Raw genomic sequence first — 12,776 nt, forward strand, 5'->3', positions numbered from 1 at the left:
GAATGTAACGGACGCGAATTCGGTTGCAGAAATTTGCCGTAAATCTTCCACAGTGCCTTAATTTTTTGTTGAGTTACGCTTGTGTTTGACGGAAAGCTGTCACTTATTCAATCAAAGTAGGCCGTAAAATTCATATTATAATGATCACATAAACTTTCTGAGCTTCGTTTTGGTTATTTTTCAGTATTATTTTAAAATATATTGGTCTGGAATTTAGCTTAGAAATCACCATATGGCACTACAGATTTGATTCGCTTGAAGTTAAAATTAGTACACACTGGACGGATTTCGAAACAAGAAGGTTTGATTTTAACCATACTCTGAACTTCATATAAAAACATAAATTAATTAACGTTGTCCGTAAATCTATGTCTAATTCGGGGAGTGTGTAAATCATTAAAATTTGAAAATGTGTATTTCATAAGATTCGTCAGAAATACCATCTGATGTCAGTATATTTGACGATATTCTATTTTCGTCTTCAAGATCTAAATCGTTGAAAATGGTCATGAACGTCATGAAACATCACCGGAAATTGTGAAACAGCTCCTAGTTGTGAAAAAAGATAATTACGTTCTTAGATGACTAATGTACAAAACATTTTGTATTCATATTATATTCAGCATAAACAGTTCGTATGCCAACGTTAAATAAATACTAAAATGTTTACAACTATTATTCAAGAAAAATATAGTACCAGCATAAAATTTATATTGCATGGCACTATAAATGGTAGAACGGTAAGACTGCATCCAAGAAATTCGTGGCGTATGTTAAATTGAGCGTTTCAATCATTCAGTTGAACAAATAAAAGTAGGTCGTTTGAGAGTTGCGGCAAGTTTCTGCAACCAAATTCCCCTCTGTTTCATTTATACAACCCAAAGCTTCTCTCCGAGATAAAATCTCAGTGGGAAGTGGAGGGAGTGGGAAAATAAACCGATTTTTCTATATATTTTAAATATTTTACAATAAATAAGACATTTTTTAGGTTGTTTGTCGGTTAAATCGGGTCAGACCCTATTTTTTTATTACCATATGAAGGCCTACTTATCATGCAACAACTTTGTGGAAGACACCAAACTTCTATGAGGCAACCCTAAGGAGTTATTTATTAATGCCATGATTTAATGATATCCGACCACAGTGGGGCGTAGCCTTCGTGTCATTTGTAGTAGATTGCAAAAAAGTTTGGATATTTTCTCCACTTACTTGCAAATTACTTGGAAATTGCAAATTACTTACTTGGAAAATTTCTCCGAATACTTCCAAAACACAGCTTATAGTTTTCCACATAAGCCGAGAGCTTCTTATTTGAAACCTTCTAGCAGACATATTGTCACTATGAATGGGGTTCCAATTAATTGGTCTAGCGAAGCCAAATATTTAGGACTTCTGCAGGACCAAAAATTAACTATTAAAAATCACATTGAAGGCCTTCAAGCCAAATGTAACAAATATTCTAAGTGGCTATATCCACTTATAAACAGAAAATCAAAACTTTGACTTAAGAACAAACTTTTGATTTACAAACAAATTTTCAGACCTGCCATGTTGTATGCTGTGCCAATATGGACTAGTTGCTGCAATACCAGAAAGAAGGCACTTCAGAGGATTCAAAATAAAATTTTGAAAATGATTCTGAAGTTCCCTGTCCATGGATGATGGGATCGACGGTGGTTCGTCAAGTATCTCGGTATAACATGAATTAATGGAGTTAAACTAAATTCACTCTCAATAAATTTTGTTCTTTGTATTGCGTTCGCATTATTTATTATTTTTTAGATCCATAACAATTTTCCAATTACATGCATATTTTTATATTGTGAAACATACATACAATTGTTGACTAATTAACAATTCTTAACTACCCAAACAAAATCGTTTGAAACTTGACGCTCCACGCCCCTAATATGCGCATTGAACACTGGCACATCCTTTATCGTCAGCAGACTATGCGTAAGATTGGAGGAGCCAGCAGGGCCCAGTACGAGTCTTTACTAACCTTATACACAAATAAGAAATACTTCGGAAGCTAACGATCATCCGCTGTAGCTCTTAGGAGTAGTAATAGTTGTCTTAATAGTTATAGTAATAGTAATAGTTTCGTAGTAATAGCAGTAGCTGTAGTAGTATTTCCAGTAACTTGTAGCAAAAAACTAAGTAGATTCGCTGCCTCTATTAGCGTAATGATCTCTGATTTTCTTTTAGTAGAGTGTATTATCGTTGAGATTTTTAAATTCATTCTACAAACACTTTAAAATTAATAAAAAATTTAAACTCTAGGTAACTTGAAACAACATTGTTTATATTTATATTATCATTGAACTATTTAATGAGCCAAAAATGTGTTTATGTATTGTGTTGTGTATGAAAAGCTAAAGTTGGACTTTTATTTCCGAAGGCAAGGTACAGCGTAGGTAACCCTTCAGAGATTGGTATACAGTGTTGACCCGATTTTGTCACTCCCCGATTTTGTCTACCCCCGATTTTATCACGTTTTCGACCCAATTTTATCACGTCCCGATTTTGCCACGTTTTCGACCCGATTTTGTCACCCCAAAAAATTTTGTCATTCTTTTTATTTTCGTAAATAATACCACAAACAACATTGATTTTCATGAAATAACTTTCACCGCCTTTAGTTTATTACGAACGACTGCTGAGTACCTGGGAAATATTCTGTAAGCAATTTCGACAAGAAATAACGGGTACCGTGCTGTGCCCCTCATCTAAAAAAGCATTGTTCCTAATTCCGTTCATTCATGTTCCTAATTCCAATCACCCGAAAAACAATTGATTTCTTGGAGATGTTAATGTCAGACATCATTTTTCTCTCAAATTCATCTTTTTATTCATTATTATTGCAAATAAGAAGCTTAAAATGTTATTTTCTTCCAAATATAAATTACAATGATAGCAAATTAGTTTATCCAAGTTGGCTGTTTTTTCGTTTGTTTCACTTACCATTCGAGATTTGTACGACATTGATTCTATAGCTGCCCAGTAGTATTAAGTACCACAGAAAGGACACATATGATTCCCTAACGGAGTTTTTCATCTCATCCTCAACGTAATTTCGATTAAAGCCTGAATACTAGGCCTTTAATTTTGTTTTGGACCTTACAAAACAATGTCTCGGTTTGTTTGTTTGGAATTGTTCGTACCGCTGTTTTGTTCAATGAATCGACTGCTTTGAGCGTGCTTACAGCGGCACACAAGGAGTTAACTTTCTGAAATCAGTATGGCGAAAGGCATCTAAGGTTCGATTTCTCAAAATTAAGCACTTTAATCGAGAAAGTAGTTGGTATGCGTGGTAGCGGACACCAGCCCTCAGACCCGGTACCAAATAGTTTTTCATGAAAAGCTCCTAATTTTGAGAAAACCAGCGTTAGATGTCTTTCGCCATACAAATTTCTGGCGGTTAACTCTTGCCGGCTATTTTGTGCATATACTATAGCGCCTGGATGTGGCTGCGGCGAGTAGAAAATCAGCCACTGCCAATAATTCATTGGAATATTTTTTCAGGATTCTTTAAAACATCGGATAACCCAAATTTTACAAATCATTCTAGGATTTCGGCAAAATATAATCTTATTTGTAGCTCAGAGACGGCAGTGTTTTGATTGGGACTCGAAACTCGTCAAGAAATTTCCAAAAAAAGCTTTAAGAACAATAACGCTACAATAAAATATGTTGTGCTGTTTGAAACTGTCCGTAATTTTCGGAAACCCTTTCTTGTCCAGCAACCACATGACAATTTGTCATACACCATCAACTAAAAAAACTGTGTTTTCTCGGAATGAGTTGAAAAACGGCCCCATAACCTTTTAGCGTAGAATCGTAAACGGAATTCCTTTCGGTCTGATAGCGTGCATGATATAATTTCTAAAGTTCACCATTTATATGGATTCGTGTACAATCAATGTCCCTTTTCTTCTTCATAAATTATATTCTCACAAACGGAATTTTCGGAATTTAACCTCCAAACCTAGAGAGCGGAATAAGGAACGAGTATATTGAAAGGTACCCTTATTCCGGTCAACACATTTCTCACTTTTCAGCATTTTATATCCGTAAAATACAGACAACGATTTGGTAATACAATATTATGTTACCTGTTATGTCTTGTTATGCTGTTGTGTTTGAAATTCAGGGAGAATTATCACACAAAAATTCCTAAATATTATGTCAGACGTTCTTAGCAAGTGGTTTAATGAAAACAGTCAAAATGGCGCCTGTAGTGACGATCAACAAATTTTGTGTAAAATTTTTACTAATAATCGCTAAAAATGACGCTGCTTCCATTGCATTTCATGCATACATAACCATAGAAAAGTATAAGGATATTTTTCTGTTATTTTTAGACAAAAATTCTTCATTATTTATTATTTTGTCTTGCGTGAACGGAATTAGGCGCTGATTGGAATAAGGGCACAGCACGGTACCATTCACGCATTTGGCCTTTCTAAGGCATAAAATGATTCATAATTGTGGAACGAATTAAAAAAAAAAAAAAAAAAATTTTTCCGATTTTGTCACATACCCTGTTTTATCACCCCAAAATTCACCAGGGGGGTGATAAAATCGGGATATTACTGTAATACCAATGGTATTACATGGGAAGAATGGAAGTCTAGTGAACTAACAGTTGACGCAACATGATTTGCAAATATTATAGACTTAAACTGAATAACGTGAGGTACAGAAAATGACTGAGACAGATAGGTGATGGGTGAATTGAACAGGGTTAGATAAAGCGACATCGTGTGAAACGTTTGATTTATTGGGAAATGAACTTTTCAAACTTACTAACACTTGTATCCCCTGGCTTTGCTACAATAGGTTGAACCGATATGGCTCGACGACGCAATTCTCAAAATTGCTTTTTTATATTATGATACGTTCTCCAACAACAGATTATATTGAAAACATACTGACTATTTAACTCATATAACTTTAGCATCGAACGTTACTTAGAACTCAGATATTAGGATGACTTAACTGCCGCTACTCGCATATCAGTCCCATTTCGGTTTTCGTCACTTTTGAGTTAACACCGTGAATAGCATTTATTTTTATCATACTTCAACATAACATGATAAAAAATGAGACTTTGCTCGGGAGAAATATGAAAAAATACCAAACCAACATTGTCCCATATTGAATATACCCGCATACCAGTCCCATTAAGAATTTTTATAAGTGGATTGCTCAACATTCAATTATTTTTCCATTGATTTGAATCGTATTTCATTAACTCGTTTAATGATGAATGACTCTGCAAAATTTCAACCAGATCGCAGAATGTATGAATTTATTAGATTTTTTTAAAGTTTTGCATGGAAAATGCGTTTTGAGACTTCATCGGCTATTATCTCAGTATGCGAAAAACCAATATGGGACTGATATGAAAGTACCGGAAGTTAACGAAATACACAATTATTCAAAACCTTTTTTCTATGTGTGAAATATGAAGACAACTCTTAAGCTAATATATCTTATTACCATAACAAAATTTGCAGAATGTCGCTGATTTGATCACAATCTAAAAAATCATAAGGGTTGTGTGCATGACACGACCGCCCGACGTAAACTACGTAAAACCGTTTGGTGAAGTGAAGAACCTAGCAAGTCTCATCATTCATGAATATTACAAAGTTGTTCTGCTGGAATAACAAAACCGAATAAGAATTTCACTGCCACTGAAGCCATCTCCCTCCTATGCGCGCTCGTGATTCTGCTACGGACGGCAGGCAACTTTATGGCGTCGCCAAGCGGTTTATTCTCACTTTTTAAAAAAATTCGCCTCGCCTCAATCTTCCTTTGTGTAGAATGGTGGCCCTGAGAAGAACCGATTAATTTCAAATATATCGACGACGACCACATGATCCACGACACAAGTTGGAACTCGCTCGGCAACTCTGCCGATGCTGGAAATGAAATGAAATGCCTTGCGCGCGCGGGAGAGCAGTTTTCTTATCTTTCTTATATATAAAAATGAAATGGTCTGTGTTCGTATCCGCATAACTCGAAAACGGCTGGTTGGATTTTTTTCATTTCTTCAGCAGAAACATTCGTTATAGTTTCCGACGGGTTTATATGATATTTCCTGATGCGAAAATTATGAGTAAAGTTGAGCAAACCGTGAATAACTAAAATTGTGATTCCTATGCGAACTTTGCATGGGCAGTTCGGAACGCACATTCTCGCCTACTGTGCAGGACAACGTCTGCCGGGTCAACTAGTAATCAATAAATATGGCTCATTAGTCCCGCCTCTTTGTTGTCCGGTATGGCTGCAAATATTGTGTAACCGTCACACACTCACCAAAGGGGCGTGGCTACAGGTTCAACTTTATTGATTACAAGAAAGCAGCTCTTTCGCGCGCGCGAGCCATTTCGTTCGAGATGTCGCGGAGAGCAGACCGTGGTACCACCTTCGGCATCGGCGGAGCTCCTACCGGAAATTTTATTCCCGGCGATGGTGTGGGTCGCGCGGTCGTCGTCATTAACATTAGCAGCGCTCAGATTAAATTTTCTTGTATGAAGTAGGGGGAATGACGGCTTTGGCAGGTTTTCTTTTATTATTGTCGACGGGGGTTTTTGTTGACCAAATTTTATGAAATTTGGCCACAATATTCTTTGATATGCTATGATATGATATGATATTTGATATGAAGTACTAACGATCGGCTACCATCAATGAATGTGGCTCTTGGGAGCGTCCACAAATTACTTAACGCTTAGAGGGTGGAGGGGGTTGGGCGAAGTGTGACGACCCATACATAATTTTTAGATGCTTCATACAAAAAGTGTGTCATAGGGGGGAGGGGGTTGAAAATGCCCAATTTTTGCGTTACGTAATTAAAGGATCTTCCCTTAAGGTGACTCGGGGAGGTACTACACACCGTGTTATTTTTCCTATCTTTTGTCTCTTGTTAACATTGTCACCTCGCAATTTTGGAGTGGCGTATTTCGGTTTTCAGTTGTTTGATGTAAACTGTGAATGTATCAGCATGTAGATTGCGAGTAAGCACGCGCCGGTGATACTTTTTCAAAATCATATTTGTTGTAGAAAAAAATTAAGCATTAATGATAATCAATAGTATCAATAGAATTGGCAAATTGCTGAAGGGTTTCCGAATCGATTGATAAGCAAAAGATAAAGACGCTATTAGCGTTTGAAATCTATCCTTATTTTTGTGACAGTCTCGAATTTGGAAATTTCCGTTTTAAACCCTGTATCTGAGGGGCCCTCCTTAGCCGTGCGGTAAGACGCGCGGCTACAAAGCAAGACCATGCTGAGGGTGGCTGGGTTCGATTCCCGGTGCCGGTCTAGGCAGTTTTCGGATTGGAAAGTGTCTCGACTTCCCTGGGCGTAAAAGTATCATCATGTTAGCCTCATGATATAGGAATGCACAAATGGTAACCTGGCTTAGAAACCTCGCAGTTAATAACTGTGGAAGTGCTTAATGAACACTAAGCTGCGAGGCGGCTCTGTCCCAGTGTGGGGATGCAATAAGAAGAAGTAGAAGATCTGAGTCTTCCCCTTAGACGTAGTTTACGTCAAAAAATCTGTAGCAAACATCATTACTGACGCCATACAATTTTATTCAATCATAATGCGAATCAATTATTTGCATGGTCTCCTTCCGATACTTGCTTGGGATTCAACTACCGACGTTAGCGTTGCGCTTTGAATAAAGTTCATCTCGGAACCGATTTCTTTTTCAATCATCAACAGGAAAAATGAAAAATTAGAGTCTCGCGGGAAAATTTCATGTTGTGCCGACAACATCCAAGTCGTTGCAAACGCAACATTAGTGGATAAATTGCTGTAGCAATCTTCCGATGACAGCCTATGCTCGGACCGGCACTAATGCTATGATTCCGCTACCGATGCCAAACAATTATGCTTTGTTCTATGAAGAAAGTTCGTCTAATATCAACATTCTCAATCACTAAAATCATATAACTCCGAATTACGCTAGAAAATTTCACCGAAGAATTTTCCAGTTCCTAACGGTTGCACTTTAGGAAAATTATGTCAACTTAACCTTCCTCCCAAAAATAATGATGGTCCTGAAAAGAACCGATTAATTGCCACTTATGTGCCTTATTAACAGCAGTCACTGGGCTGCGCGACCGCCATCCGATGATTCGGCTCAACGAACGCCGTCGATTACCAGATCCGCCGAAGATGGAACACGGATGAAAATGATGTGCTGCTGCTTCCACGACCGCCACCACCACCGACCGAAAAAATTTCATCCGCTGAGACAGCCGTTGTCACTGGGACCGCTTCTGGACGCCCTGGTCCGCTTGCCGTGACATCCAGAATGAAAATGACGCGCGCACGCGAAACACGGGGCTTTCTATACACAGGGAAAACGAAGCAGTGGATCAAAAGGCCCGTACCTTACTGCAATCTGATGTCCGTGTTGGGGATTTATGAACGGAATTGAATTTTTCACCCGGTTTGGAAAGAAATGACATTTTCAATAGTTTAACGTTGATATTCAATAGTATCAATAGAATTGGCAAATTGCTGGAGAGTTTCTGAATCGATTGATAAGCAAATGTCGAAAATCCATCGAAAGATAAAGACGCTATTAGCGTTTGAAATCTATCCTAATTTCGTGACGGTCTCGAATTTGGAAATTTCGGTTTTACACCCTGTATCTGAGTCTTCCCCTTAGACGTAGTTTACGTCAAAATTTCATTACATTTTTATTCAAGATTGGTTACTTGGAGGTGACAATATTACCACCTGTTGTCAACATGGACTGCTTTTAGGTACCTAATGTCATATCCAAGAAACCCTATGTTCTACTTCACGTTAAACTAATTCATTTTCATTGTAACTATTTATTGATCCGGATTAACAATTGATAGAAAAACTGTAAAATAACTACGAAATACAAATTATAAACAATAACAGAAATTTTGACAATATGCTACTACGCGATACTCAATACAAACAGTGTTCACCGCATGAAGATAAACTAATTGTGCTAAATATTGGTACTAGTAACGGTAACACTTATGTTAAGGTCTAGACTTGTGTTTCGCCATTTAAATAATGTTGGTATAATCAATAACATAACATCTAATTATATCCCTATTTCAAGAAGTGTTACTTGGAGGTGGCAACGGTATCACCCGTTGTCAACATAGACTGCCTTTAGGTACTGATTGTCGGCTCCAAGAAACTATAAACTAAACTTTACATTTAAATTCTGCTCAAATTTTACATTTCAAATCGCCAGATAACCTTCGTTGTGTGTTTAAAACGTTTTAAATTAGAACTTCCATTATTTGCTTGACAGACTGACGGGAAAACGACGATGGAAAAGGGTAAAAGGGAAATCTATACTACAACAGAAATTTTGAGATTTTGCTAGCTTTCACAATACTAAAACAAATAGTGTTCAAGTGGTCAACATTGACTAGTTCTTCTAAGTGTTGATCCTAGTAGAAGCAAAACTTCTGTTAGGGTCCAGTCATGACCCAACCAGGTAGCTCCAGCTGGATACCCAAAAAAAATGATTCTGAAGTTGCCTCCGTGGTATAGTACCAATGAACTTCATAGAATTTCTAATATTGAGACATTGCAACAAATGTCCAACAAAATAATTTCCAATTTTAGACAAAAATCGTTGCAATCTTCTATTGCAACGATTAGCTCCTTATACCCTTAGTATAAATTAGGTTAGGTTTAGTTTAAGTTAAAAACATTGTAATTCCTACATGGTTCAATTAAACCAGAGGAAAAATCCTAACTGCCAGAGGCAATTGAAATATATTAATAATAACTAAAAAGTAACATAGCAAATAAGGATGATAGTGTTAAGAAAACACGGAACACCTAGTCTAAGAGATGAATGCATGTATTAGATAATTAGCAAATAAAAAAAAAAAGGCAAATAAAATTATATATTATATATAAAATTGCATTGTTCCGAACAAACGCGTGTTTCAAAAGAAGGCATCATCACAAGCATCATCAACTCCTTTGCATTATCCCGAGCAATCGCCTAATTTCGAAGAAGGAATGATCTCCTTTTTTGCATTGCTCCGAAGTCCGTACAAACGCATGCTTTAAAAGAAGGCATCATCAACTCTTTTTCATCATCCCGAGCAATCGCGTAATATAAAAGAAGGAATGATCTCTCTGTGGTAGTAGCGGATTGTGTTGAAAATTTCGAAGATACGCAATGGAAGCATGAATTATTTGAATGTCTAAATCGAAGCAATCGGCGTGCAAATAGTAGGCGCCCATTAGCACACGAATATGAGCTCGATTGACAGAACCAAACAAAGAAATAGATGATAATAATCCCACTAATCCGAATATTAGGTACATCGCCTATGTATCACTAGAGCTACTCGTTCTGTCAGAATATGCTTGTGAGTACACATCCCATGATTATTCAGATATTCAACGGATGTCCTAAGGATATTTGCTCGGCCACGACACTCTCCTTTCGCATTGCACCAAGCAAACGCGTGCTTTAAAGAAGGCATCATCAACTCTTTCGCATTATACCAAGCAATCGCGTAAATTAAAAGCAGGAATGATCTCTTCCCTTTTTTTTGCACCGAGCAAATGCGAGCTATAAAAGAAGGCAGCATCAATTCTTTTTCATTATCGTGAACAATCGCGTAATTTAAAAAGAAGGAATGATCTGCTTTTTTGCATTGCTCTGAATAAACGCGTGCTTTAAAAGAAGGCATCATCAGCTCTTTTGCATTATGCCGAGCTATTGCGTAATTTAAAAGGAGTAGTCTCCCCTTTTGCATTGCACCGAGCAAACGCATGATTTAAAAGGAAGGACACATCACGTTTGAGAATAATTTGATAAAATATTGTGTTATCAAGAATGCAACATAATATGCTTATCATGTGTCATGTATTGATGCATGCCAGCGGAAAGAAATATTGAAAAAATATTTAGTTTTAAAACAGTTTTAGAAAAAAAATTGCCAAGTTTCTGCAAAGGATTTGTCGAATCCTCATAATTGTTACATACGTCGTTATGAAAAATTATGCTTGATATACTCTAAGACATATTTAAATTAATGGAACTATGTAAGCGGAACAACAAAAATAATAAATAATATAATTATGTCAACCATCATCATGCAGCTTACCTGTGCACATCCCGTCTCGAAGTTCGTATCCATCGGCGCATTCCTTGCACATATCTGGACCATCACCATCACATCCATCACACGATTTATCACACTCTGTGAATGGAAAATAATGAGTAATAGGTGGTTCCTCACCAGCGTACTAGACAAGCATATACCTAAGCAATTGAACGACCCCTCGTTGTTTACGCAAAACTGCTGCTTAGTGCAGGTGTTGGCCGTGATGCACTCATCAATATCCGTGCATCCACCTCGCTGGCTGTCCATGATCCAACCACTCCGGCAAACGCGACAAGCTGCAATTGCACAAAGATTACATCGAGCAGTTTTTCTTCCCTAAATCTCCCTCATCCTTACCATTCGGTCCCGCTCCGGTGCAACCTCCGGTGGCGCAAGCCTTATGGCACCTCGAACAGAGCAGCTTGTCAGTGTCGCGAAAGGCCTCATAATGCTCCGACCCGCAACCATCACAATTATCCCCTGTGTAACCCTCCTCGCAGGCACACTTCCCGTTTCCCTTCCGGGTCCCATTGCCCTTGCATTTTCCATTGCCGAAACAGCTCGGACATGGGTCGCAATTTGGGCCGTAGAACCCATCCGGGCAGCACACTTGCACTTGCTCAACGCATAGCCAATGCTGCAAATCTGGTTGTGCTGTCTGATGTTCCTTCCACCAGTCTTCAATTAGGGATTCATGCTCCTCTGCCAACTGATGACACTGATCTTCCCCCCGTCCAACATCGCGGCACAAACTTTCCTGAATTTCCACCAACCGGAGCTCGCTGGTTTTGTAACTTCCGAGCCGTTCCTCTTCCCAGGCGGCATCACCTCCATCGTGCTTGGACCGTTCCGTGCGCTTCATGCCGTCGCGGAAGGAATTGACTAGAACCGTGCAGGCTCGACATGGTGGCAGCTTCTCGGATTTTTGCCGGTCTTTCTTCGATTTGGCCAAATTCGGCACCTCCGGAGGGACGTCCGCTTCGCTTAGCTGCACACAAAGGGAAAGAGTTAGCACTGCAAAGGACACCAGTAACCGGTTCAGCTTCATTGCGTCCTATCCTCCTGCGATGGTGGTGAGCCTGCAACATAAAATCAATAACACGTCAGTGTTTTCGGTGCGAATAAACTCGTTGTGGTGCTACAGCAGAGCTAATTCCCGACAACTCCGATCTTCGATTAGAAGATGAATTATGAATGTCGTCTTCTGGTCGGCGTTAGTGTCACTAACCTGTGTATATCTTTCAATTCATAAAACTTGGAATTTATTTAGTTTTTTAAGCAGAATTTACGAGCAAAAACTTGCGAACGTTTTTCGGTTTTGCACTGCGCCGAGAGAAGAAGACAAAATAAAACAACCGACGTCTGCCGACGTCGACGGCGCGGTTTGAGAGCACGGAGAAAATACAATATCGAATTTTGTTTTGCATTGACAATGTGCAATGGCGATTGCATACTTTTAGGCCTTTTTCTAATGCAGCACAAGAAGTGCACAGAATAAAAACGTGGCCAAAACTAAATATAACAATCATTTTTTTGTCAGCTGTAAATGAATGAATTCACTGAGGAAAATGGACGTATGATTATCAATCAAACGCTTTATGGAAATTTGCCACAAGGAATCGG

At 38.3% G+C, this 12,776-nt stretch overlaps 1 protein-coding gene across 3 annotated transcripts in view; it reads right to left on the reverse strand.

Moving 5' to 3' along the window:
• LOC134212763 (cysteine-rich with EGF-like domain protein 2) overlaps positions 1 to 12,536 on the reverse strand; it is a 162,764-nt gene extending 150,228 nt beyond the window's left edge. For all 3 annotated transcript variants that reach the window (XR_009979343.1, XM_062690905.1, XM_062690904.1), the window contains exons 1-4: positions 12,382 to 12,536; positions 11,511 to 12,232; positions 11,312 to 11,449; positions 11,154 to 11,249 (exon numbers count right to left, since the gene is read on the reverse strand). Coding sequence is in view for 2 of the 3 variants with exons in the window: in XM_062690905.1 (XP_062546889.1) it covers positions 11,154 to 11,249; positions 11,312 to 11,449; positions 11,511 to 12,201 (925 nt within the window). In the remaining variant the exon portion in view is untranslated. The remainder of the gene's footprint in view (positions 1 to 11,153; positions 11,250 to 11,311; positions 11,450 to 11,510; positions 12,233 to 12,381) is intronic.
• Between the last annotated feature and the right edge of the window lie 240 nt (positions 12,537 to 12,776).

Source organism: Armigeres subalbatus, chromosome 2, assembly GCF_024139115.2.
Source record: "Armigeres subalbatus isolate Guangzhou_Male chromosome 2, GZ_Asu_2, whole genome shotgun sequence".
Classification (NCBI taxonomy): Eukaryota; Metazoa; Arthropoda; class Insecta; order Diptera; family Culicidae; genus Armigeres; species Armigeres subalbatus.